Raw genomic sequence first — 26,558 nt, 5'->3', positions numbered from 1 at the left:
TTGCCTTTCTCAGTGTGACTTATTGCACTTGGCATAATGCCTTCTAGATGCATCCGGCAGACTTCAACACCTGTGTGAGTCTCACCCCAATTAGTTCCATTCTCCAAGGGACTTAACTGAGTGTGAGACCTATCAGCCCAGACCTCCCAACAGGCACTGTCATCCCGGGTGGCACTCTGCCAACCCTGCCTGTCTTCCCTCTGGGCCTAAGTGTGTCCCTTCCCTGATGTGGCCTGTTTCCTCAGCTGTAAAATGACCAGGTGAGGTCAAATCACTTTGGTCCCAAAAATGACCTTGGCCTTTACTTTACCTTGCACTTGTCCCTCCCAGATTAACCCACTCGATGGTTCTGTCCCTGTCCCCCTTCAGAGGAAACAAAAATGGCATCCCATTATCCACATGGGCACGTGCTCCACAGTAACGGAATTTACACTAAATTATTATCAAATCTATAAATAGTTCTAAATGGTTCTTCTTAAAAATAAAGCACATATCTTCCCTTTTATCTTCCTTTTTTAAAAGTGCCAGGTAATATCAAGAGATGTTGAGTGAATTTACTAATCGAAAAAAAACAATGTCTGCATTTTAACTTTTGGTGAAAGGTCAGTAGAAAAAAAAATAATAATTTACCTGCTAAAACCCGTCAATCAGAATATCAGCTCTGTGTCTATAGGTTTAAGCCTTAGAAGTCTCATCAACTGTGATTATGGGCTCAAAAATGACCTTGCCTTTACTTTACCTTGCACTTGTCTCTCCCAGATTAACCTTCCTTTCTCGTCCTATCCATCCCTTGCTCCAACACCTGCAGTGGCTCCCCACTGCCTACTATATTAAGCACAAACTTTCACACTCCAGTCTTTCTTTTCAAGGTTCTACCTCTTACTCAGTGCTCCAGTCAAAGGGAACTTCCAGGAGTTGCCATCATGGCTCAGTGGTAATAAACACGACTAGTATCCATGAGGATGCAGGTTTAATCTCTGGCCTTTCTCAGTGTCTTAAGATCCAGTGTTGCCATGAGCTGTGGTGTAGGTTGCAGACACAGCTGGGATCCCGAGTTTCTGTGGCTGTGGCGGAAGCTGGCGGCTGTGGCGGAGGCTGGCAGCTGCAGCTTTGATTTGACCCCTAGTCTGGGAACCTCCCCATTCCACAGGTACAGCCCTAAAAAGACACACACACACACAAGGCAACTTCCACCTGCTTCCAGAATACATCCTACATTTTTCACTAAGACAATGGTTTTAGCTTATGCTTTTTTTTTTCTTTGACAGGAATAAGCCGGAGTTCCCTGGTAGCCTGGTGGTTAAGGATTCAGTGCTGTCACTGCTATGGTTCCTGTCACCACTGTGATAAGGGTTTGATCCCATGCAAGAAATTCGGCATGCTAGGAGCATGGCCAAAAAAGCAACAGGAATAACCTTTTCATCTTAAGCATCATCTTCCCAGTTGAAACTCTAAAGGTAGGAACATGTTTAGATACCCCTAGATCCCCAGCAGTCAGCTCAACACTTGATAGAAAAAAAAGTCCATGAGGTCTGTTGGATTGACTGAATGCACAAGGTCTACTGGGGGTAAGAAAAGGGGTCCCATCCCAGATTGGAACTGAGTGTGGAGATGGGGCTAAAATCACATCCTGACTTGGAAGTCCATTTACTGAAGTCACATACGAAGGCAGAGGAAAAACCAGGAGGCACAGACACCCACAGAGCACCTGCCTTCACACAACTGCACACACCCAGTCTTCCCAGCAGCCCGCAAGTGCCGCTACTCTCCCCATGTCACAGACAATGCACTGATTCTCAGAGAGTGACTTCCAGCTGGGAAGTGGCCTGTCTTAGCCACCCCCGGGGCTCCCCCAGACAGTGAGTTAAAGATGTTACCCAATCCTAAAGTTGTATCTGCTGCCAATTATAAGGATTTAGCTGGGGTTTTGGTGGGTCCTGCCAGGTGAGCAGAGGAGCTCAGCACACTGGGGAGGGCACTGTAGCTAGGTGGCCGCTGGACCCACAGAAAAACAGCCTCCATCCGGGTCTTCATCTCTAGGCATCCGCTCAACCTCCCTGCACAACTGCTCATCCTCTTGTGTCCTGAGTCTCAAGGATGGGCACACGCCCCGAACCTGCATGGCCACCTCCTGCTCCTCTCTTGGTCTCATGTCCCTCCACCACCTTCTGGAGTCGTGTCCCTCTCTCTCTCCGTGACTTCTCTCCAATCCACCTCTTTCCACACCCTTTGATTCTGCCTTACTTCAGAGCCTCACCTCTCCACGGGGACCCCTGCTGCCTCCATGATAATCATTCCACAGCAAAATCCTGCCACTTTCCTTCTCAAACTCTTTCAAAGGCTGACCATCACCTTTGAGATAAAATTCAACAACTTGATCCACGCAGCCAAGAGTGAGGCTCAAAATGTTGACCAACTTGCGGAGTTTTTCCTGAATCTCCCAGGGCACCAACCACACAAAACAAACTCAGGCCACAGAGGTGGTTTAGGGTCCTCAAGGCCCCTGGCTGGGCCAGACATTAACTCTCTAGTTGCTGAATTGCAGGGAAGTTCAAGCCCCACCCCCCAAAACCCCACAGGAAGATGCCAGAATTGCCAGGGGCCCCTCAAGGACTTGGGTCAGTAGCTATTTTCCAACCAGGATGGAGGGATGACAATATTGTAACAGCCACTGAGGGCTTCCTGGCTGCACCTGTTGAATATCAGCTCTATACACAGCCGGTTGTAATCCCACCCCACCTCTCACCACTACTCCAGATGCCCCCCACCAACTCCAGGGACCCAGTGGGAATGCTCTTCTCCACATCTTTTTCTTTCTTTCTTTCTTTCTTTCTTTCTTTCTTTCTTTCTTTCTTTCTTTCTTTCTTTCTTTCTTTCTTTCTTTCTTTCTTTCTTTCTTTCTTTCTTTCTTTCTTTCTTTTTTTTTTTTTTGTCTTTTTGCCATTTCTTGAGCCATTCCCGCAGCACATGGAGGTTCCCAGGCTAGGGGTCGAATTGGAGCTGTAGCTGCCGGGCTACGCCAGAGCCACAGCAATGCAGGATCTGAGCCGCGTCTGCGACCTACACCACAGCTCATGGCAACGCCGGATCGTTAACCCACTGAGCAGGGGCAGGGACCGAACCCGCAACCTCATGGTTCCTAGTCGGATTTGTTAACCACTGCGCCACAACAAGAACTCCTTTCTCCACATCTTTGCTCGATCCTGTGTCACATGCAGCCTTCCCTGGTCCCCGGGCCTCAGTAATCTCTTTGCTCTCCCACCGGGATCCTAGGATGCTCGGTCCATAATCAACTTGTAGGAGTTCCCGTCGTGGCGCAGTGGTTAACAAATCCGACTAGGAACCATGAGGTTGCTGTGGCTCTGGTGTAGGCCAGTGGCTACAGCTCCGATTAGACCCCTAGCCTGGGAACCTCCATATGCCGCAGGAGCGGCCCGAAGAAATAGCAAAAAAAAAAAAAAAAAAGACATAATCAACTTGTGGTTCTTCTTCCCTCTCCCCACCTCACCAGTTGCAGGGTCTTTGCCTTATTTGTCACTGTCTCCACCATCCTAGCAAGGGGACCGGCCCACAGAGGAGGATCCCTAGGTATCTGTTCAATGGAGCAGAAGTGAACCTTAGGGTTGGGGGAGCCTGCAGCTGATGACTTGGGACAAAGCTACGCAGCAACAGTGACTTGGTGGCATTTGCTGTATAACCCACGACCACATGCAGCGCAAAGAAAGGCCTTCACAGTGTTTTACTGCACACCTTTCCCAGTAAGCTCTGAGCACTAACTACACACACCCCCACACACACACACACTCACACACACGCTTATAAATACTTACATTTATACATTTTACTTATGCCTATTAAACTCTATGTACATTAAAAAAAAAACTAACGTTTTGAACATGAGGAAATAATTAATATATTTTAAAGGATAAAATGATGATATACGTAAAAGTTCTAAACTTTTCCTTTCAGGCATTCCTGTTGTGGCGCAGGGGAAACAAATCTAACTAACATCCATGAGGTTGCAGGTTCAATCCCTGGCCTCACTCAGAGGATTAAGGATGCTGCATTGCTGTGGCTGTGGTGTAGGCTGGCAGCTACAGCTCCGATTCTACCTCAAGCCTGGGAATCTCCATAGGCCGCAGGTGCGGTCCTAAAAAGTAAATAATAATAATAATAACAATAATAATAAATAAAAATAAATAAACTTGTCTTTTCATATCTCAATGGGCCATCTTGTATATCCCATACTGGAGGCCACTATTAAGATGCTGCATGTAAGTTCCTGTCATGGCTCAGCGGAAACGAAATTTGACTAGTATCCATGAGGACGCAGGTTCAATCCCTGGCCTCGCTCAGTGGATCAAGGATCTGTCGTTGCTGTGAGCTGTGGTGTAGGTCGCAGATACGGCTTGGATCCCATGTCGCTGTGGCTCTGGTGTAGGCCTGCAGCTACAGCTCCTATTTGACCCCAAGCCTGGGAACCTCCATAAGCTGCAGGTGCAGCTCTAAAAATACATAAGAAAAAGATGCTGTGTGCTTTGCAGGCACTATGCGTAGGGCCCACAGCAACCTTATTGTTCAGGGCCAATTTGCACAAAATTCTAGGTTTCCACCAAAGCTCAGATCAGATGCTGAAGCAGATTATTAGTATACCTGGGAGCTACCTTAAACCCCACATATTTAACTTCTATTTTAAAAAAAAAAGAGGGAGTTCCCATCGTGGCTCAGTGGTTAACAAATCTGACTAGGAACCATGAGGTTGTGGGTTCAATCCCCGGCCTCGCTCAGTGAGTTAAGGATCCAGCATTGCTGTGAGCTGTGGTGTAGGTGGCAGACTCGGCTTGGATCCTGTTCTGCTATGGCTCTAACGTAGGCCGGCAGCTACAGCTCTGATCAGACCCCTAGCCTGGGAACCTCCATATGCCATGGGTATGGCCCTAAAAAAAGACAAAATAAATAAATAAAAATAAATAAAAAAGAAAGAAAAAACTCTCAATAGCATCCTCTAAGGATGGCAATTAAAGAAGACCTCTAAGACCACGGGGTAGTGGTACTTAAATGGCAGATTTTTTTCCCCAGGGGGATATTGAGCGATGTTTAGAGACATTTTTGGTTGTCACAAGTGGAGGTGTATTGCTGTCATCTAGCGGGTAGAGACTAGAGATGCTGCCAAACATCTTTTTTTTTTTGTCTTTTTGTCTTTTTAGGGCCATACCCTCACCATATGGAGGTTCCCAGGCTAGGAGTTGCATTGGAGCTATAGCCGCCAGCCTACACCACAGCCACAGCAATGCCAGATCCTTAATCCACTGATCGAGGCCAGGGATCAAACCCGCATCCTCATGGATGTTAGTCACGTTCGCTAACTGCTGAGCCACGATGGGAACTCCAAGCTGCTGCCAAACATCTAATAAGGCACAGGACAGCCTCCTACAACAAAGAATTATCTGGACCCCACCCACCCACCCCACTCCCAAAATTGAGAGTTCGAGGTTAGAAAACATTGGTTTCAAAGAAGATTTAGAAGATCTGTCTTGGTCTTGCCCAGTTCTGCTATTTATGAGCTATGTGACCTTGAGCAAAGCACTTAGCTTCTACAAACCTAGTGCCACCTCTTTAAAGAGTATGGAGTCATTCCTTTGTTCACCCATTCATTCATTCAACAGATATTTCTCAAGAAATGAGGACACACCAATAAATAATACCCAATCTACGCGCAGAAAATGGCGAGAACAAGAAAATGAGCCTACGACTCCTCCCCTTTCTTTTTGGCATGCAGAAGTTTCTGGGCCAGGGATGGAATCTGCACCACAGCAGTGACAATGCTGGATCCTTAACCTCTAGGCCACCACGCCTGCCTTTATAATTCTGTGATTCACTCAGCAAACCCAAGGCAGAGGCTCTGAGGACCACACAAGGTAATACAGAGGGGAGAGTGTTCTCTCAGTGCCCTAGCACTAACTCTAGCTATTGATTTTTTCTACCTATTCTAAGCTGTAAATGGATTTCTTTTTCATATGTTACCAATTTGAATTAAAATGAGTGTGCCTTACAGTTGCCATCAGCCAGGTGGCAGTCATACCATAGCCGTCACTAACTACATGCCTGCGAACTTGGTCAGTATTCCTGGAGGAAGAGTTCCCTCTGTGGCACAATGGAATCAGCAATGACTCTGCATTGCCAAGATGCCGGTTCGATCCTCAGCCCAGCACAGTGGGTTAAAGGATCTGGTGTTGTCAGAACTGTGGCAGAGGTTGCACATGTGGCTAGGATCTGATCCCTGGCCAGGGAACCCCACATGCTGCGGGGCAGCCAAAAAAGGGGAAAAAAAATATGTCTCCTTGGGGGACTAAAACCTTTTGGTGAACCACTGAAGGATGGTTCAAGGTAGGATTGAGATCCACTGTTGTCTGCGGGCTTTCCATGGACACCTCATGGCAGGAGCAAGAATGTACCAGCATTGGTTTAGATGCTTGCAGACAGTTTAAACTTCTTTCCCCATATGGAGCCCAAGCCTACCTACTTTCAGTTTTGGTTGTGCCCTTGGGAGATACACAGGCAAACCGAATTCTGCTCAGCTACACCGTCGGTTCTCAACCCAGGCTACATAATTAAATACAGTAGTAAGTTTGGGTATATATATATATATATATATATACATATACAGCCTTTTGTGTTTTCAGGGCCGCACCTGCGTCATATTGCGGAAAGTAACCTAATGTCTTTTCTATCAAAGGAAATCTTGGTTACTCCATTTTGCTCTGGTTTCCACGAAATGCCCCTGCGACCCCCTTCCTGTTTACCTCTTTTCCCAGCAACAATTTGTTTCAACTAGCCAACCCAAAGAATGTGCACCCTGACCTGACCAATGGGAAGGGGACAGGTACATCACCTGCGTTAGGGATAAATAGGGGGAGGGTCCTTTGTTCCTCGGGCATGCTTTTTGGAGTACCCGCACCCTTCTGCAGAAGTAAAGAGCCTTGTTGAGATTTCTCCTTGTCCACATGTCTCACTTTCCGACACTGGTGACCCGAGCCAGAGTTATCTTAATTTCCAACAATGTGGAGATTCCCAGGCTAGGGGTTGAATCGGAGATACAGTTGCCAGCCTACACCAGAGCCACAGCAACATGAGGTCCGAGCCATGTCAGCGACCTACACCACAGCTCACAGCAACACCAGATCCTTAACCCACTGACAAGGCCAGGGATTGAACCCACAACCTCATGGTTCCTAGTCGGATTCATTTCCACTGCTCCACGATGGGTACTCCAAGTTTGTTTATCTTTTAAGCAAATTTATTTATTTACCTATTTACTTGTCTTTTTTAGGGCAGCACCCAAGGCATATGGAAGTTTCCAGGCTAGGGATCAAATGGGAGCTACAGCTGCCAGCCTACACCACAGCCATAGCAATGCTGGATCCGAGCAGCATCTGTGACCTACACCACAGCTCATGGCAACTCCAGATCCTTAATCCACTGAGCGAGGCCAGGGATCAAACCCCCGTCCTCATGGATACTAGTCAAGCTGGTTACCACTGAGCCACCAGGGGAACTCCCATTAGTAAGGTTTTGAAAAGGCTCATACTGGACTCCACTCTAAATCAATGAAATAAGAATCTCTGGAAGTAGGCCCAAGCAGCTGTCATTTTTAAAGCCCCACCCCAGATATTCTGATTTCATGACCCAGTAAGAAGAAAGCCTTTCCTGACCACCCCAAGAAGCCACTGCTTCCTCCTCATCTCCTAAAGCAGCGGGTCCCAGCCCTAGCGGTGTATTAGAGCCATGTGAAAAACACCAAAATGCCCGAAGCCCTGGCTGCACCCCAGACCATTCACTAGAATTTCTGAGCTAGGGCCCAGGCACGAGTAATTGCTAACGTTCTCCAGCTGAATCCCAGTGCACAGCCAAGGGCGGGAACCACAGACCTCAGACCTACAGCATATGCCATCAAATGCTGGTCTCCTGGAAGAGGGTCAGTCCACACTGGCTTGAAGCTGCATTTGTTTAAAACGCATTTACATAGCCTGTGACTTACTTTCTGCCTCTGGGCATACAGTCGTCACTTGGTATCCACGGGAATTGGTTCCAGGCCACCGAGGGTACCAGAATTTTAAGATACTCAAGTCCCTTAATGTGGCTTCATAACTGTGGGTTCCACATCCGCAGATTCGACCAACTGTGGATCAGAAACATACTACTACACATTAGGCGGTTGGTTGAATCTGCGGATGCGAAACAGCAGATATGGAGGGCTGAACTTATACATTTGCCAACTAGCCTTCGCCAAAAAAGCTGGACGTCTTTTTTTTTTTTCTTTTTACCTTTTTCTAGGGGCGCTCCCGCAGCATATGGAGGTTCCCAGGCTAGACGTCTAATCGGAGCTGTAGCCATCGGCCTACACCACAGCCACAGCAACAAGGGATCCGAGCCGAGCTTACACGAAGCTCACAGCAACGCCGGATCGTCAACCCACTGAGCAAGGTCAGGGATCGAACCCGCCACCTCATGGTTTCTAGTCGGATTCGTTAACCTCTGCGCCACAATGGGAACTCCCATAAGCCGGGCGTCTCTTTAACATAACACTTTGAACGTCACAGGTACTCGGTATTCAAGAAAGAATGAGTAGATGGACAAACACATGGAAGGATGTATATTTATTTTGTCAGGAACTTTCTGATCACATGGATGCCACAACTAACATGCTAGTTTTGAAGATAAGGTAGAAATAAGGAGATTCTGCAATTTGAAAAATCATTACAAAATAATAGAATGGTCGAATAAGGCTCATGACCTCCCCACACCCCAAGTCAGAGAAAGAAATAAAAATGTGGGCGGGGGGCCTTCCATGCGGCCTAGCTCCCAGCCTACACCACAGCCATGGCAACGCCAGGATCCAGAATTGTCACTGCTGTGGCGCGGATACCACCCTTGGCTGGGGAATTCCTCATGCCCTGGATAAGGCCAAAAACAAAATAAATACAAGCTCGAAAATGTTTAACTCTAAGGTAAGGCCACACAGCCCACGGCTACCGTGGTTGATTTCTTAGTACACTGTAGAGTGGGCGTCAAGAGAGTGGTGCCAGAAATTCTGCAAAGTTCCAATAGCTTTATTACATAGAGCATTACAAAGTAACACCGTCTTTGTAGAAGCTGTCGCTACATAGGATCTAAATGAAGGTAGCTGAGACTTCAGAATTTGGTCATCAAGGAAGGAATATCATCGTCACCTTCAAATACCATTTCTGAGCAAGGTTTTCTTTTTTTATCCTGTGTTCTAGACCTCTGTGGTTAATTCAATAATCTTAATATAGCCTTTGTTTTAATACAGTGTTCAGAGAGCTCTAGCCTTCCTTAAAAATAGCTTGAGGCTAGACCAAGATTGAGGATTTCCTGGAAGGCTAGAGTGGATGAGAGCACGCATGCGCACCAGGTGTGGTACTGCGCCCGGGGGTCTCGGCCACCTGCTCCAGGGCTCGGGTGCCCTCTGCTGGCGGTTTGGGCAGATCCAATACGGTGGGCGCATTCTTCCTGGGATTCCCAGTCACCAACATCCAATGGTTCTTGGGCTTCTCCACTCTATGTGAATCCAAATATGTGTGAGCAGCGACCTCCGCTTCCTTTCCAAAATAGGTACTGGGGCAAGAAAGAAAGAACAATGGTTGGAAATGGAATTTACAACCCTAAGTAAACTGTTAATTTCATCTCAAAAAAGCACCTAATTCAGCAGACTGCTGCATAAAGCCCTTGAGGGTCTCTCAAACAGGATGTGTTTGCTGGCAAGTTTCACCCCATGTGGGTAAGGATGAGATGTACAGGATCCCATTATAGCAAAAATCCTCTGTGGGGAAGGACTTGTATGATAGAAGAGGGCCTAACAGGATTTTTCACACCATCAAAGTTCTTGTAGTGGAGTTCCCGATGCGGCTCAGGGGAAAGGAATCTGACTAGCATCCCCATGAGGACACAAGTTCAATCCCTGGCCTCCCTCAGTGGGTTAAGGACCGGGCATTGTTGTGGCTGTGGTGTAGGCTGGCAGCTACAGCTCCGATTGGACCCCTGGCCTGGGAACCTCCATATGCTATGGGTGCGGCCCTAAAAAGACAAAAAATGAAATTAAAACAAAATAAAATCATTGGTGTTAAAAAAAAGTTCTATGTGGTGATACTTCATTATCAAAGGACTTTGTGTGTGTGTGTGTGTCCATCCTCTTTAATAACGAGCTTTGCCTATATTCACAGCCCCCACCCCCCAGCATGGCATTTTGCTGAACCCTGCAATACGGTACCTTAAGAAAAGATGCCGGTGGGCCACCAGCCCTCGATTTGTGTGGCAGTGATTGATAAGAATTTTTGCATTTGCCTTTAAAGATAAAGAAAGTATGTTATTTGAATTATGAATTAAGGCCTCCAGTTTCCTAAAAGCAAAAATTTGGAAGTATGCTCTATATTCATTTATACATATGTATATGAAACATATATGTGTTTCTATATGTATGTGTGTGTGTGCGCGTGTGTGTATATATATATATATGGAGTAACCCAAAAGCCAAACCATAATGGATTAATTAAATACAGTATTATAGATACACGTACGATGGAACATTATAAAATCATTTAAAGTCATATTGGAGAAGATCTTTGACAACTTGAAATAAAGCCAATGGTGTTTTTAAGTGGAAAAAAATAAAGATATTCCTGACTCTTATTTTTTTAATTAAATTAAAAAATATATGCATGGGACAAGAAATGCTAACCATGGGCTTTCTCTGAAGGTGGAACTATTGGTAATCTTCATATTATTTGTTGTGCTTTTCTGACTTTCCATAAGAGGACATGTATTGTGTTTATAATCAGAAAACAAAAGGCTGAGTTCCCATCATGGCTCAGCAGTTAACCAACCCGACTAGTATCCGTGAGGATGCTGGTTCCATCCCTGGCCTCACTCAGTGGACTAAGGATCCAGCATTGTCATGAGCTGGGGTGTAGGTTCCAGATTCAGCTTGGCTCAGCTCAGATCCCGAGTTGTTATGGCTGTGGTGTAGGCCTGCAGCTGTAGCTCCGATTCAACCCTTAGCCTGAAAACCTCCATATGCTGCTAGTGTGGCCCTGAAAAGCAAAAAAAAAAAAAAAGAAGAAGAAAGAAAAGCCATATTACTTCAAAATCCTGACTCATGTAAGCTAAAAGCAGTGTGAGATGAGAAAAAGCAAGCCCTGACATCTGTGAGCTGGCCTGGCATCCAGGGCTATTATGCCTTAGTGTTCTCCTGTGGAACATGATCAATTTCATACGATGCCCACATCAAACAGGACCATGCTGCGACCGCGATGGGTAAAGACAAAAAGAAGACCACTTTGTAATCATGTCTGAACACAGCAAAAAACATAGGCATTGTCCAAGCCACAACATACAAACACCCTCCTCTCCCAGAGGACAGGAGTGACAGCTGCTTCTTTACTAAGGACAGCAGTCCCAAGCCCTGGCCTGCCCTCCATAGATCAGATGTATTCAGATACCCCTTCTTCCTAACAGTATCCAATCCAGGGCAAAGCCCCAATTCCTGGGACCCTTCCTAAAATCTCCCAAGCCCGGCCCTAGTTCTATAACATGTCCTTCCTGACAGCCTCTTAGTGAGACGCCTCCGCCCCCTCCTCCCCGCCCCCGTGACAAGTAATAAAAGCTGACTTTCTCAACCACAGGTGCTCCAGATGGTCTGGGTGGAGGGTGGTGACATGCAGACAGCAGCTGGACAGGTTATGAGGTGTCCCATTTTGCAGATGTGCCTGAGTGAGGCTCAGAGACCTGCCTCAGGCTATGGATGAAGTTAGTGAAACCAAGCAGGGCCCTGTGGGCTCCTGGGCACACAAGCCTTTCTGAGTCCCCCATTGCTTGTTTTTAGGGAATAAACTCCAGCCTCCATGACCTTCCCTGAGTTCCAAGGGGCAGGTCCAAATAGTTGCTAATCGGGGAAGGGAGGGGATGCAGAGACCCGGGAGGACCCTCAAGAAACAACAGTGCAGCTTTGGGGCAGGTCCTGGTCCCTCCCCAGGAATACAGACAACAAGATCTCTGAGTTCTTCTGCCGCACTAAACCCCCCACCAAAGGGAAGACGTTAATGAAGCTTTCTTTATGCTGCAAAGAAGACCACCAGACCACTGGACACCAGCCTGGAAAACAACGCAAACGTACCTCTAGCCTGATCCTTATCTGCAGTCCTATTTTTCACTCCCCAAACTATAAAACCATCTCCCAACCTCTCCTAAGGGAGTCACGGTCTTTGAGGCATTAGATTGCTGGGACCCTCTTTCGCCTGGCAAAGTAATAAAGTTATTTTTTCTCCTTCACCCAAAACTCTGTCTTCTCCGTGTTTCTATTCGGCACCAGTGAGCAGAGGCTGAGTTCAGGCACCATTAGCCATGGAGACCAGTGCTCCTGGTGGCCTGAGCTCCCCAACCATTCCAACACAATAACGACTTAGGACAACCACCACCATTAAATTAATAACAATTCCCGCACAGGAGTGCCCTCTGAGCCAGGCACTTTATTCTAATAAGCACGAAATGTACTATCTGTGGGACTTCAAGGCTTCTCCAAGGAAATAAAACGGAAAAGCCTCTAGCCAAGATAACAAGGGCCAGACCCTTATCAGCCCGCCTGTCTCACTGTAATTGTGACAATATTCTTTTTTTTTTATAGTAGCTTGTGTATCTTTATTTTATTTATTTATGTATGTATGTATGTATTTATTTATTTATTTTCTCTTTCTGCCTTTTTTTTTTGAGCCACTGCCGTGGCATATGGAGGTTCCTAGGCTAGGGGTCTAATTGGAGCTGTGGCCACCGGCCTACTCCAGAGCCACAGCGACGCGGGATCAGAACTGCATCTGCGACTCACACCGCAGCTCACGGCAGTGCTAGATCCTTAACCCACTGACCAAGGCCAGGGATCAAACCCGCCACCTCATGGTTCCTAGTCGGATTCGTTAACCACTGTGCCACAATGGGAACTCCTGTGACAATATTCTTAAGGACCTCCCCACCCCAGCAACTTGGCCTACTCCTTCCTGCCCTTTAGGGGCGACATATGCCTCCAACCAACCAGCAAGAGTATCAGAAGACCCCCACCTTCCCCAGCCAACCAGCAGGTCAACAGGTGTATGGCAAGACCTCTCCTCCCACTCCTTTATCTTTGGGCTATAAAAACAGACACCACCAAGCACCCAGGGGCAGCTCTCCCTGATTATCAGGAAGTCAGCCCCTGTTACAGTGTTACAGTGTCTCTTGTCTCAATAAACTTGTCCTTTCTACACCTTGGTTTACACCCGGAAAATTATTTTTCCACTGCATGCAGAGACCACACCACTAACTTTATAGGTTAGGCATTATCCAAGAGAGTAGAAGCTGAATGTTCTCACACACATAAAAAGTAAATATGTGAGGCGATGGATGAGTTAATGAACTCAGAGGCGCACAGGGGAAATCTTTCCAAGTGTGTGTACGTGTGTGTGTGTGTGCGCGTGCGTGCGTGTGTATAACCATCGCAATGTATGTATACTTTAAATATTTTACAATGTTGTCGATTATACCTCAATAAAGCTGAAAAATAAAAATTTAAAAATTAAAAAAAATAAGTTAGGCATTATCATCCATCCCCATTTTCCTGATAAGGAAGCTGAGATTACTGGCAGTTTAAATCATGGAAATGAAAAGCTCCTCCCAAGAGAGCAAAGCTTGGCCAAGGCCAGCAGAGGAGAGGAAATTCATTGAGGGTGCATGACTGTGGACCACGTATATAGTCTCCATGTTGGTGGAAAGATCCTTGCGAAGCTGGATCCACCTGCAAAGCCCCAGAGAGATGCGCACTGCGGGGGCAGATTCAAAGGGGCTGGTAACTGGGGTCCCCCTTGCTAGATGGCCTTTACATCTTTCCCAGCTCAAAGTCCACACTGCCCCAGGGATCTCTAACAGCGCCTCGCTCCCCATCCTCTGGGCACCCCATGAGAGCAGCATAGCCTCTGGTCTTCGAAACAGCTCCGTGCCCACCAGACCTGCCTTCCCATTAGGACTGTGCGCCCATCTGCAGGGCCCAGGGTCTTGAGAAAATGTCCAGCAATGAAAATGAGAAAGATACCAGACCCCTGTACTCACATGTGCGGCCACCCTGCCCTCTCCTTCAATTCCCCCAGATCGCCCAGTCTCTTTGGAAATGAAGACTTAGGAGTTCCCATCATGGTTCAGTGGTTAATGAACACGACAATTATCCATGAGGACTCGGGTTCGATCCCTGGCCTTGCTCAGTGGGCTAAGGATCTGGTGTTGTCATGAGCTGTGGTGTAGGTCACAAATGAGGCTCAGATCCCACAATGCTGTGGCTGTGGTGTAGGCCAGCAGCTGTAGCTCTGATTTGATCCCTAGCCTGAGAACCTCCATGTGCTACAAGTAAGGCCCTAAAAAGCAGGGGCGGAGGTGGGGAGGAATGAAGACTTAACAGAGACCTGAAAGAAAGCAGTGTCATCTTCCTTACAATCTCAGGGGAGTGGTTCTCAGTCTGAGTTCAGGGGCAGGGGCCGGGCCTCTGTATTTCTATAAAGCTCAGCAGGTGATTCTGTGTGCAGCCAGAGTCCAGAGGCACCAAGGCAGGATGCTGCTATGAGGCAAAATTGTGCCTCCTGAGCTTGAATTAGAAATGAAAGGGAGTAGTTCCCATTGTGGCTCAGCAGATTAAGAACCTGACTAGTATCCATGAGGATGAGGGTTCAGTCCCTGGCCTCGTTCAGTGGGTTAAGGATCTGTCGTTGCCATGAGCTATGGTATAGGTCACAGACGTGGCTCAGATTGCTGTAGCTCTGGCTCTGGCTGGCAGCTGCAGCTCCGATTGGCCCCCTAGCCCGGGAACTTCCATGTGCCACAGGGGCAGCTTTAAAAAAAGAAGAAAAAAAGAAATGAAAGAGAGAGAGTGGAAGTACATAAGGCATACACAGCATCAGAGCCAGGACAAGCTCTGCTTCCCACACAGGAGGAACTCACATCCCTGTCACAGCCTCGGCACATGTGCCATCTTCCCCAGGCCATGCTCACCGGGATGGGGAAGCCTTCGTACTCCAGGCGTAGCTGGGGGTCGGGGAAGGCAGCCTGCCAGCAGTTCAGGTAGGAGTCCTCATCTGTCAGGTACACCTCCTGGAGCCAAGACCTCTTAGACGACTTCATCAGGGTCCTGTGGTCACTTGATAAATAGAACTGAAAATGACAGCGTGCAGATGAACCAATCACAGCTCTTTGAAAAGTTGGAGAAGTCGGCAGCCATCAACTGCTGGACCGCTAGTATGTTCCAAAGCGGTCTTTGAAAAACCTTCTGATTATACGAGAACACTCCGTTTTTCTCTCCCTCGTAACTGTCGTCCCAGAAGGCTGAGACCACCCACCCTCCTATCACCTCCAACTGCTTTCCCCTCCTTTGAAGACCAAACCCAAACTCCCTCTCCTTCTCATGATTCTTCCTCTTTGTCAAGGCATAGGGCCTAGATTAATATTTTACTCATCATAAAAAATGTCACATGAAACTTAGTGCATGAAGTGAATTGCTCTTAAAACCAACACCAGCACAGCCAACACTCACAGGTGAGCCTCCAAGGGGGGCCTCGGCCCCTCAGCAATTGATGTCCACACTTGGACTTAACAATCTGGCGGCAGTGAACTTTGCCAAGAACCACCCTGTCCTGCTGAAAAGTTCAAAACGTTTGTACCTTGTTAGCTGTTTACTGATTCACCCTCATCCTGAACCCAGAGGTTATTTCTGCATATTTTGCTAGATTTTCATTAAACACCTTTTATATGCAAAGCTGTTCCCTGAAGCACTATGGGGAAGGTGGAAATGAGTCATTGCCCTCAAGAAGTTTTCTGGAGCTCAGGTGGGGGCACACGCAGCCTAGGAACCATGAGCTTGCAGGTTCGATCCCTGGCCTTGCAGTGGGTCAAGGCTCTGGCGTTGCCGTGAGCTGTGGTGTAGGTCGCAGATGCAGCTCGGATCTGGCATTGCTGTGGCTGTGGTGTAGGCCGGCAACTGTAGCTCCGATTCGAACCCTAGCCTCGGAACCTCCATATGCCACAGGTGCGGCCCTAAAAGCAAAAAAAGAAAAGAAGAAGTTTTCTGAACATCAGGAGAGATGACTGAGGGTAGAAATGGGGGCGCCTGTAAGGTCTGGCCGTCCTGCAGGGATGCAAAGAGCTGTGGGAGGACATGCTCTCCCAGCGGCTCAGGAAAGACTCCCAGGTAGTGATGTGGTGCCAGAGAGCCAGAGATGGGGGGACAAGGAGGGTGGCCACCCCACCTTAAATGCCACATTGAACGGCAGTGTTTAATTCAGAGGGCAATGGAGAGCCATGCCTGACTTTTCAATGGCGATGGGACGTGAGCGGAGCGGAGCTTTTAAAGGTCAACCTGACAGCACCCCAACTAGCATGGGATGAAGTCAAGCTAAACTACAGGAACCAAGCTATGGGGGCCTGGACTGAGGAACCGGCTCTGGGGATGAAAAGATCAGCCAACGGAGTTCCCTGCTGCCGCAGCTGGTTAAGGGTCCTGCATGATCACTGCTGTGACTCAGGTCGCTGCTGTGGCACAGGTTCAATCCCTGGCCTGGGAGCTTCCACATGCCCTGGGTGCAGCCAAAAAAAGAAAAGATTGGCCAAATTCCATTATGAAGGGAGAGCAAAGGGACTTGAAAGTTACCTGGACATGAGCAGGGAAGAGGTGTGTCCAAGGTACACTGTGGCTTTGGCCCTGGCTGACAGGGAGAGTGACAGTGCCATTCAGAGCAAATGGCAAGGACTATCTATCTCAAACCCCAAATTCGTTCTCTTAATGTAAAGAAAATAATGAAATCAGGAACAAACCTAGAGGGCCTCCATCACCAGATTTTTTATAAATACCTCTGCAGTGCTTGCTAATCCGAAGACAAGAAACAGGAATAAGAGGTGTGAGAACGTGAGAAGAGATAAAATTAGCATCGAGATGATGAGATGACTCTCTACCCAGAAGTCGTCAGAGAATCAACTAGAATTAATAACAGTGATGTCGTCAAAGGTGAGTATAAAAAAATCAATGCCATTCTTCTATTTCTGTGGCAGCTGTCAAAAGGACCTCCCTTCAATAGCTTCCAAAATAGAAGATACCACGGAATAACCTTGACAAGATCAGTGTCTGATCCATGCAAAGAAAAGCACAAAATGTTACCGAGAGATAGAAAAGAAGAAGTGAATAAATGGAAGGACATCTAAGAACAAATATTATAAAGCTACTAAATATGGGAATTTACTCAATCTTATAGTGCCCATCAAAATATCCTGTGATTTTCTTTTTTTACCCACAAGGACAGAGGGACTTGAAAAAAAATTATTACATTTAACTGAAAGATTCATTCTTAACATGATTCAGACAAAGAGGTGTAATGAGAAGGAGCTAGCCCTATAAGCCATCAAAGTGTATTATAAAGCAATAGTTCAGGAATAAACGTAGACAACTCTAGGGAGTTCCCAGTTGTGGTGCAGCAGAAACAAATCCGACTAGCATCCATGAGGATTCGGGTTCAATCCCTGGCCTTGCTCAGTGGGTTAAGGATCCCATGTTGCCATGAGCTGTGGTGTAGGCCAGTGGCTACAGCTCCGCTTCAACCCCTAGCCTGGGAACCTCCATATACCATGGGTGTGGCCCTAAAAAGCAAAAAAAAAAAAAAAATTTAAATAGACAACTCCAGGTCAATGGATCCAAATAGGAAGCTGAGAATCAACCACATAATAATTTAGTGTATGCAGCATGGGTCAGTGAAGAAAGGAATACTTATTCAAGAAATAACACAGATACAGCTAAGTCATTTGGGGGAAATTTAGATGTTCACATAAACCCTTTTATCAAAATAAATCCCCTAATAATGATTTACTCTCCTCTTTCAACAGTTAGGTACTTGCTTACATTTTCACATTTAAAATCAGGTGGCCGCTCGCCATCTGTGATGTGTCAGAGTTTAATTCCCAGCACTGGGAGTTCCCGTCATGGCGAAGTGGTTAACAAATCTGACTGGGAACCATGAGGTCACAGGTTCGACCCCTGGCCTCGCTCAGTGGGTTAAGGATCCGGCATTGCCATGAGCTGTGGTGTAGGTTGCAGACTAGGCTTGGATCCCGTGTTGCTGTGGCTCTGGTGTAGGCTGTCGGCTACAGTTCCGATTGGACCCTAGCCTGGGAACGGAAGCGGCCCTAGAAAAGACAAAAAAAAAAAAAATCCCAGCACTGATTTCCTTAGTGGTATTATGGTAATAATAATTATAACATAACAATAAAAATAATGCCACATCATACAAAAATGGAATCTGTGATTGAGTGAAAAATACAATATGATACCAGCTCTGCCTCTCAATAGCCGAGTGACTTGGAGCAAAATCACTTACCTTGTACTTCAGTTTTCCCAACAGTAAAACAGGGGTAAAGGAGTCCCTACTTCAAAGGCTTGTTGGGAAGAATAAATGAGTTAATATATGTGAAGCACTTAAACATGTAATAACATATAATAATCTCCATCTTATAGATGAGAGAGATTCAAAAAGGTTAAGTAACTTTCCCAAAGTCCCATCCCATAGGTACACATCTCAGCTGGAATTTGAACCCATATTTAATCTGGTTCTACTACATCCCCTAGTCCCCCAGATAGAGGTTAAAAAAAAAAAGATCAAAGACTTATGCTCCCAAATTTGTGAGCATTTGAGACATTAAACAGCTGTCAGATTATTATTATATAACCTGATCATTTCATTTACAAGTGGAGGTGGTATAAATTTTTGCTTTATACCAGCTGCATTGCAAAAAGGGTTTTTCCCCCTCGCTCCTTAGCTCTTAAGGATGTTATTTTGGTAATTCGTGAGGTTAGAAGGAAAGAATTGGCCCCAAAATTGGAAAAGCTGCTAGTTGAAGCTATAACGAAGCCAGAGAGGGGAGCCATGCCTGTGGAGTTCTCTGCCCACTTCAGTTCATCGGCCCCCCCGTGGAAACAAAAATGACTGGTCCAAAGGAGACATGCAGGGTGATGACTCACCATTCTGCCCTCAAATCCTCCTGCTATCCCCAGGCGAAAGTTCTGCCCGTATCTGACGACTTGACCAATGACCTCTCCAGCAGCACTGTCAGTGGAGAATGAGTAAGATGTAAATTCTCTGTATTAGGATCGTTCTACAGCTTTTTTGTTGTTGTCCTTTTGTTGTTGTTTTTTTGACTTCCCTGAGGCAATATGGAGTTCCCAAACCAGGGATCATATCCAAGCCACAGTTGCAACCTACGGATCCTTTCACCCAGTGTGATCGAATCTGTGCTCCAGGGCTGCAGAAATACTGCCGATCCTCTTGCACCACAGGGGAAACTCCAACAGCTCTCTTTTTTGTGTATGCGGTTTTGTTGATCATTTCTTGATATTATTTATTCATGCGCCATAATGAAATAAGTCACTACCGCAAAGGTTTCTTTTGGCGGTCAAATCTTGCTGGCACCTTATTCTCTGCCTTCCAATGGAGTCAAAACACAGTGTTCCCACTTTGTGAGCCCTGGGGGGGCGGGGGGGACTGAGCCTGTCGCCTGTCCTGCTTGGAGGAATTAGGCCACGTGCACTGACGTCTCTTTCTAACTGAAGTACAACTGTTACATAATGTTATATTTCGTTTTAAGTGATTCCACATTCATCACATTATGAGATGATCATCACAATAAATCTAGTTACCATCTGTTACCATTTCCAATGACTGCCGTAGGAGTTCCAGACATGGCTCGGGGGAAAGAACTGGACTAGTATCTAAGTGGAATCGGGTTCAATCCCTGGCCTCCCTTAGTGGGTTAAGGATCTGGCGTTGCCATGAGCAGTGATGTAGGTCACAGATGCGGCTCAGATCTGGTGGGGCTGTGCCTGTGGGGCAGGCCGGCAGCTGCAGCTCCAATTCCACCCCTAGCCTGGGAATTTCCATATGCTGTGGGTGCAGTCCTAAAAAGACCCAAATAAATAAATACATAATAAAATTACAACAATAGCATGGACAATATTCCCTGTTCTGTATGTGACAACCCCATGCACTGACATCTTTAGAGGGAAGCAAAATAACACACTTGTAGACACTTAAAACAGTCTTCCCTCCTAATCTTCCAGAATATGGGAACTGTGATCAATTTTTAGTTGTTTTAACAAAAATTATCTGTACTCCAAGAAAAATCTAAATTCAAAACTTCAAGGACTGGTTATATCCCCATCATATAAACTTGCTATCACAGTTTAGTAACAAACTGAAAGCAATGATTTTTCATTGTAACGACATATCTATTCTCTAAAGATTTAAATGCTCATAAAAATTCAAGTATATTCTTCGTGGACAATTAATTTCAAAATAGCAAATACTGGAGGTCCCGTCATGGCTCCGTGGTTAATGAACCCAATTAGGAACCAGGAGGTTGCAGGTTCAATCCCTGGTCTTGCTCAGTGGATTAAATATCCGGTGTTGCTGTGAGCTGTGGTGTAGGTCGCACATGAGGCTCGGATCCTGCGTTGCTGTGGCTGTGGTCTAGGCCGGCGGGCCATAGCTCCGATTAGACCCCTAGCCTGGGAACCGCCATCTGCCGCGGATGTGGCCCTGAAAAAAGACAAAAAAGATAAAATAGCAAATACCCATGTATTGCCACTTTGTATTAAGCTATATGTAGCTGATGAGGAAAAAAACATAGCAACATAAAAACAATGAAAGTCCTCAGAGGAGCCCAGAGCATTCTGAAAGGTTATTCAGAAAACCCACTTTACTTCTAGGCAGAATCTGAATTTAATTCCCTAACTCCAATACGTTTGAATTAAGCATTTGGAATTGAACTCAAATTACCCATCATCCTAATGTGACTTGAACTCAGATTACCCATTAGTCTGATGTTTAAGGTAAAGGGATTCTAAAGGCCCCTTGACAATAATTCTCAAAATAAGCAAGCAAGACGAAAAGCACAAAGTATGTTCATACAACCGTTGCCTCCAATCAGCACTGCTCAGTCCCAGGTGCATCCTTAAACTGCAAGTGAAAACAGATATTTGTGACAAAAATAAGCTGAAAATTAAAGTATCTTTACCACAAAATGGTGAAAGTGTTTCTGCCAACCGGGATCTTGGTTTGCGCTGCGCTCAGGCCACAAGGCACCTCTAATTCATCACTCAGATAGGCTTTAATTTCATCTGGAGTCATACACAGGCTCAGGTCCCCACCCAGAAACAGATCGGCTTCCACCTCAGGATGGTCGGGATTCACAAGCATCACTTTGTCGCCATAGTGAATGTATCCATCTTCGGATACAGAAAGCTGCATCTACAATTTAAAGAGGAGTTTTTCAAGTAAACCACACAATTCCTTAATAGCCAGTGTCAAGGCCACTGTGAGGTCCCTCCTTTTCCTTCTCAGACCAGGACCTATTACAATAAAGGATTCACTTTAATTTCATCAAAGCCTTATTCTTCCTTATCGTGCCACGAATCTGCTCCCCATTTGGCAACTCCGAGCCTGCAGTAATCCCACATAAAATAAAATAAAGCTGATGAAAAAAATTACATGAGTGGATTCCATTATTAACTTACTCAACATTCGCGGAAAATTTCTTGAGCACCAACCAAAGGGCACTTAACTTATGCCTGTATTAATCTAGTCATTTCTTAATTTGGGAAAGGCAGATAAACATAATAGCAAGCGTCTTGTGCTTCTAAAATCTTAGGGAATTACAAACTTTGTGATCGTCATATCTAAAGAGAAACTTTGGTATTTTCCAAATGATACCTCACTTATGGAATTTTTACTTGCTTAACATATGCTCCCACTTAATTTGATAGACCTTTGAAAACAATGCTTGAAGTTAAAATTACCGGTCTCAAAAGATTCTCTTTCAGTCTTCTGTTTTTCTGTATGAGAAGCTGTCCCTCATCCCTCTTTGCTAAGAAGTCTCTCATGCGCTCCTAGTTCAAGAGAAAAATGAGTGAAACACAAAGCATCAACAACAGTCCTCGATAATACAGACAGATACAGAGGGCTACATAAAAAAAAGAAACATCACCTGTAGTTACTCCAACAGGTGACAATCATGAGTAACATTTGAAAGCCACATAACCCCTCTACTGAGGTCTCGGCTGGTGTATGATGGATACTGAAAGTGCCTCGGCCCCACTTAACTAGCTCCATAAAGGAATGGCCCCGGGTCTTGGTAGGAGAATTTCAAGGCAGTGAATTTAAGGTCAGTAAACGGGCTACTATAGGGACCCTCAGGAGAGTATGTGTGACACGGTGGGGGTGGGGCAGTGTTTCTGCTTACAGCCTGCCTGCGCACTGGACCTCCGCTTCTGAAATTGTAAGTCTCTAAGGAACAGCGGGAACTTTGCGGTGCTCTAGACTGTGGGAGAGGCAGGGGCAGGTGCCTCGAGGGTTAGGGGACCTGCGTTTGGGAGGGGCGTGGAAAGAGTAGACGGGCGTGAGACCTGAGTTTGCGTGGAGGCAGCGACATTCCTGGGGCGTTCAGAGCGAGGTGGGATTTTAGGGACTTGGGCGTGTGCTGGGTGACAAAGGAGCCTGGGAAGCTCAAAGCAGGGGCCCGAACTTAGGCGGGGCATGGGGTGCCTGGGCCACCGGCGGACTGCGCCGGACGCGCCCTCCGTACCTCCTCCAGATAGACGTCCTCGTTCCAGTTGCCCATCCGGACTCCGGGACCATACAGGTTCTTCGCCATCGCCCCCAGCTCTCCAGCTGACAGGCTTCTGGCACACAGTGGCCCTGTTAGTGTATCCGTCGCCATGACGACCCGGCCCCGCGCGATTGGCCAAGGTCCGGGACCCTGCTGGCCAATAAGTGACAACACACTAGTTGCGCGGGCTGGGGAGGGCCGTCACCCCACCATCACCACCACCAGGGGCTGTCACCCCCCCCTCCCCACCACCATCCTGACCCACTTCCACCCTTAGGTTTTTCTTGAATTTAACTGCAAAGCAGGCTGTAGGAAAAACTCGAGCCTACGGACCTGATTGTCCTAAATGCTCGCTGGAGCGAAATTTAAAACTGTTTTTTCTTGTAGAATTTAAATGAAAATTGCTTTTAAGTAGAATATCCCCTGCTTTAGGGGTCAGCAAAGAGGAGTTTTTAAATGGAAGCATAGGTTGCTTGCAGCCTATTTTTATCAGCAGCAGCAGAAATTTCATTCTAATCATAAAAAAATACATGCTCAGTGAAGAAATTTGGAAACCAAAATAATACAGGAAGAAGGAAAGGAGAACTATTAAAACTTTCATTGCCTCCTAAGAAAGAAATAGGTCGTGATATCGTATTTCTGTTTTTATATTTCTGAGGTGGTCCTTATTTTCACAGACTTTACAGCATTCTTCTTCTGTCCCCCAGTCTCCAAGTGCAAGGACAAGCCTATGATTTGCAAGAATTCTTGATAACACTGGAATATGCTGGAGTGCACATTTTCAAACCAAATACAGTTTTATGAGTAGAAGGGGTGACCAGTTACTGCAGGGTTCCCTGGGGCTTGATGCTGATTGAATGCATCCAGTAACTCACCTTTATTTCATGTCTACTAGGACAGGACAGAAATGCAAGACACAAGCACCTTTCTTGGTCCCTCATCATTTTGATTACGGTCTGGGTGGCAACCTCTTTGCATTTATCCTATTTGGAATTTATTGAGCTTCTTGGATGTGTAGATTAATGGGGTTTTCTTTTTAATCAAACATGGGATTTGCTGTTATTTCTTTGAATATTTTTCTGCCCCTTTCTTTTTCTTCTGGAACTCTCCACGACTTGTATGTTGGTGCACTTAATAATGTCCTCATTTCTTTAAAACTGTATTCATTCTTCTTCCTTCTTTTCTCTCTCCATTCTTCGAACTGCATACTATTTCTATTGCTTTATCTTCAAGTTTGCTTATTTGTCCCTCTGCCAGCTCCAATCTATTATTCTGTCTATCGGGTGAACTTTTCATTTTGGTTTTGATTTTTTTCAACTCCAGAATTTCCATTCGGCTCTTTGTTTTTAATCGTCTCTTTATTGACCATCTCTATCTGATGAGGCATTGTCCTGAGACCTTCCTTAAATTCCTTAGCCATGGTTTCCCTTAGTTCTTGGAACATATGTATGATAATTGCTTTGAAGTATTTGTCAAATAAGTCCAACATTTGAACCCACTCAAAGCCTATTGTTATTTTCCTGTTTATTTGCAGGTCTTATAATTTCTTGCTGAAAACTGAACATTTTAGATATCATATTGTAGGAACTCTGCAGACTAAATTCCTGCCCCTAGTGCCTGTTGTTGTTTATCCAACCATGTATCGGTTTAGTGACACTGACTAGACTAGTTAGGTGAGGTCTGTTCCCCAACAGTGGGCAGCCCTCTGATGTCGCTCTTCAGGGGTACAGCCTTGAACATGCACAGGGTCCCCAAGCCCCTAAATAAATCAGTATGATAACATAGCATAAAGAAACATCTCACAACTGATAACACAGGTGGATTTAAAAGCCAAGCGATAGGAGTTCCCGTCGTGGCACAGCGGAAACAAATCTGGCAAGTAACCATGAGGTTGCAGGTTCGATGCCTGGCCTCCTTCGGTGGGTTAAGGATCTGGCGTTGCTGTGAGCTGTGGTGTAGGTCGCAGATATGGCTCATATCTTCCATTGTTGTGGCTGTGGCACGGACTGGCAGCTGTAGCTCTGGATTCGACCCCCTAGCCTGGGAACATCCATATGCCGTGGGTGCAGTCCTCAAAAGACAAAAAACAAACCAAAACAAAACGAAACCTCTCACATCTAAGATTAAAACAGAAATAAACACTTGTGGTGCAGTGGGTTAAGGATCCACCACCTTGGCTCACTGCTGTGGTGTGGGTTGGATCCCTGGCAGGGGCGGTGCCACATGCCATGGGCACAACCCAAACAAAACAAAACAAAAGCAAAAAAAAAGAAAAAAAGAAGTGCACCCATACATTGCTAGTCTCTGAGTAACTTACTCAGTTCATTGCATAGCAATAAATATCTTTATAAATTAGGCCACCATTCCTTCCTTTTTATAGTTACTATGATTTGACATAAACCACATATATACTGGAAAACTCATTTGCTATTTTTTCCCGCGATTTGACGAGGCTCTTGGAAAGATTTAATCGGAGCCTCTCGTTACTTGTGAAACATCTGGAAAGAAAGAAAAGCCAAAGAAATACTTGGACATGATCATTTTTAGAAAAGATAAGTAGGACAAAGTTCAAATATTGAGAAAGAGAAAGGAGACTTGAAATCTTAGAAGCAAGTAACTTCCAGGCTGCTGAAAATAAGTTTTCAAGTCCTCATTGGACAAGAAACATTGTTATAGTCATCAGAGTGTCCTAAAGGAAAAAATGAGATTGAAGCTCCTTTCACTCAGCTCGTGCAACCACTGTTGTCTCTGAACCTCAGTACCTTCATCAATAAAACTGAATGAAGGCTGGAGTTCCCATCATGGCTCAGCAGAAACGAATCTGACCAGCATCCATAAGCACGCAGGTTCGATCCCCGGCCTCGCTCGGTGGGTTAAGGATCCGGCATTGCCACGAGCTGTGGTGTAGGTCGAAGATGCAGCTTGGATCTGGCGTTGCTGTGGCTGTGGTGTAGGCTGGCAGCTACAGCTCTGATTCTATCCCTAGCCTGGGAACCTCCATATGCCGAGGGTGCGGCCCTAAAAAGACAAAAAAAAAAGAAGAAGAAGAATTTTACTGATAATTCCCTAGGAAGCATTTCCAAAATACTCTGTGGTATGTTCATAGGTAGAGAGGTGGAAAAGTTCTGCTGCAAATCTGTTTGGGAAATGTTGGGTTAACAGTATCCTTATTGCAGCCCTTCTCAGAGCCTTGAAGCAACAGCTCTCACTATAAACCCACAGAAAGATAACTCATACAGCATAACTCAAGCTAAGTTCACCGTGGAATAAAACTTCTTAAAAATAATCTGGAGTTTCTGTCCTGTGGTTAAGGAACCCGACTAGTATCCATGAGGACACGGGTTCCATCCCTGGCCTTGCTCAGTGGGTAGAGGATCCGGCGTTGCTGTGGCTGTGGTGTAGGCCGGTGGCTACAGCTCCAATTCAACCCTAGCCTGGGAACCTCCATCTGCCGTGGTTGTGGCCCTGAAAAAAGCCAAAAAAAAAAAAAGGAGGCCACATTCTGGACAATTTAGTTACCTATGTGAGGCCTGGCGCCAAAGGTCATGCATTAAGCCTCCTCCAAAATGATGTCAGCAAAAGTTTCCACCCTAAATAACTGGCCTTTGACAAAGTAGGCGGGCTACGGACAGTCTTGATTTTGTCAATGCCTCATCTATTCTGTCCTCTCCAAAGACCACAGGGTGGTTATTGGTGTGTGATGGGAAAAAGGTCACTCGGTCTCTTTTGTGTCCATCTGTTTTCCCTTCTGATTGCACCAGACCCCAGGGGAAAGACCGACAGTGATGCACCTGTAATTCTCCCTGTCCAGACGCGGGCACCCGTACCCCAGG

General features: G+C 46.0%; 1 protein-coding gene across 1 annotated transcript; it reads right to left on the bottom strand.

Annotated features, from left to right (window-relative positions):
* Window positions 1-8,642: 8,642 nt before the first annotated feature.
* On the bottom strand, window positions 8,643-22,871 carry CFAP161 (cilia and flagella associated protein 161). The gene is made up of 7 exons (XM_047797049.1): window positions 22,702-22,871; window positions 21,917-22,006; window positions 21,136-21,368; window positions 19,085-19,169; window positions 15,079-15,237; window positions 10,289-10,362; window positions 8,643-9,636 (listed from the first exon to the last, which is right to left on the bottom strand). Exons 1-7 carry the CDS (start codon window positions 22,834-22,836, stop codon window positions 9,402-9,404), a joined length of 1,011 nt encoding a protein of 336 aa, XP_047653005.1. The 5' UTR covers window positions 22,837-22,871; the 3' UTR covers window positions 8,643-9,401.
* Window positions 22,872-26,558: the final 3,687 nt, after the last annotated feature.

Source organism: Phacochoerus africanus, chromosome 9 (assembly GCF_016906955.1).
Source record: "Phacochoerus africanus isolate WHEZ1 chromosome 9, ROS_Pafr_v1, whole genome shotgun sequence".
Classification (NCBI taxonomy): Eukaryota; Metazoa; Chordata; class Mammalia; order Artiodactyla; family Suidae; genus Phacochoerus; species Phacochoerus africanus.
This window is presented reverse-complemented; position numbering and strand designations above follow the sequence as displayed.

Excerpts from the sequence above, each read along its gene's own strand:
- CFAP161 (XM_047797049.1), bottom strand. The coding sequence starts at position 22,836 with ATGGCGACGGATACACTAACAGGGCCACTGTGTGCCAGAAGCCTGTCA. Across the intron at positions 22,007-22,701 it reads AGGACGTCTATCTGGAGGAG|GAGCGCATGAGAGACTTCTT; the intron begins GTACGGAGGGCG and ends CTCTTGAACTAG. Across the intron at positions 9,637-10,288 it reads CACCGGCATCTTTTCTTAAG|TACCTATTTTGGAAAGGAAG; the intron begins GTACCGTATTGC and ends TTCTTGCCCCAG.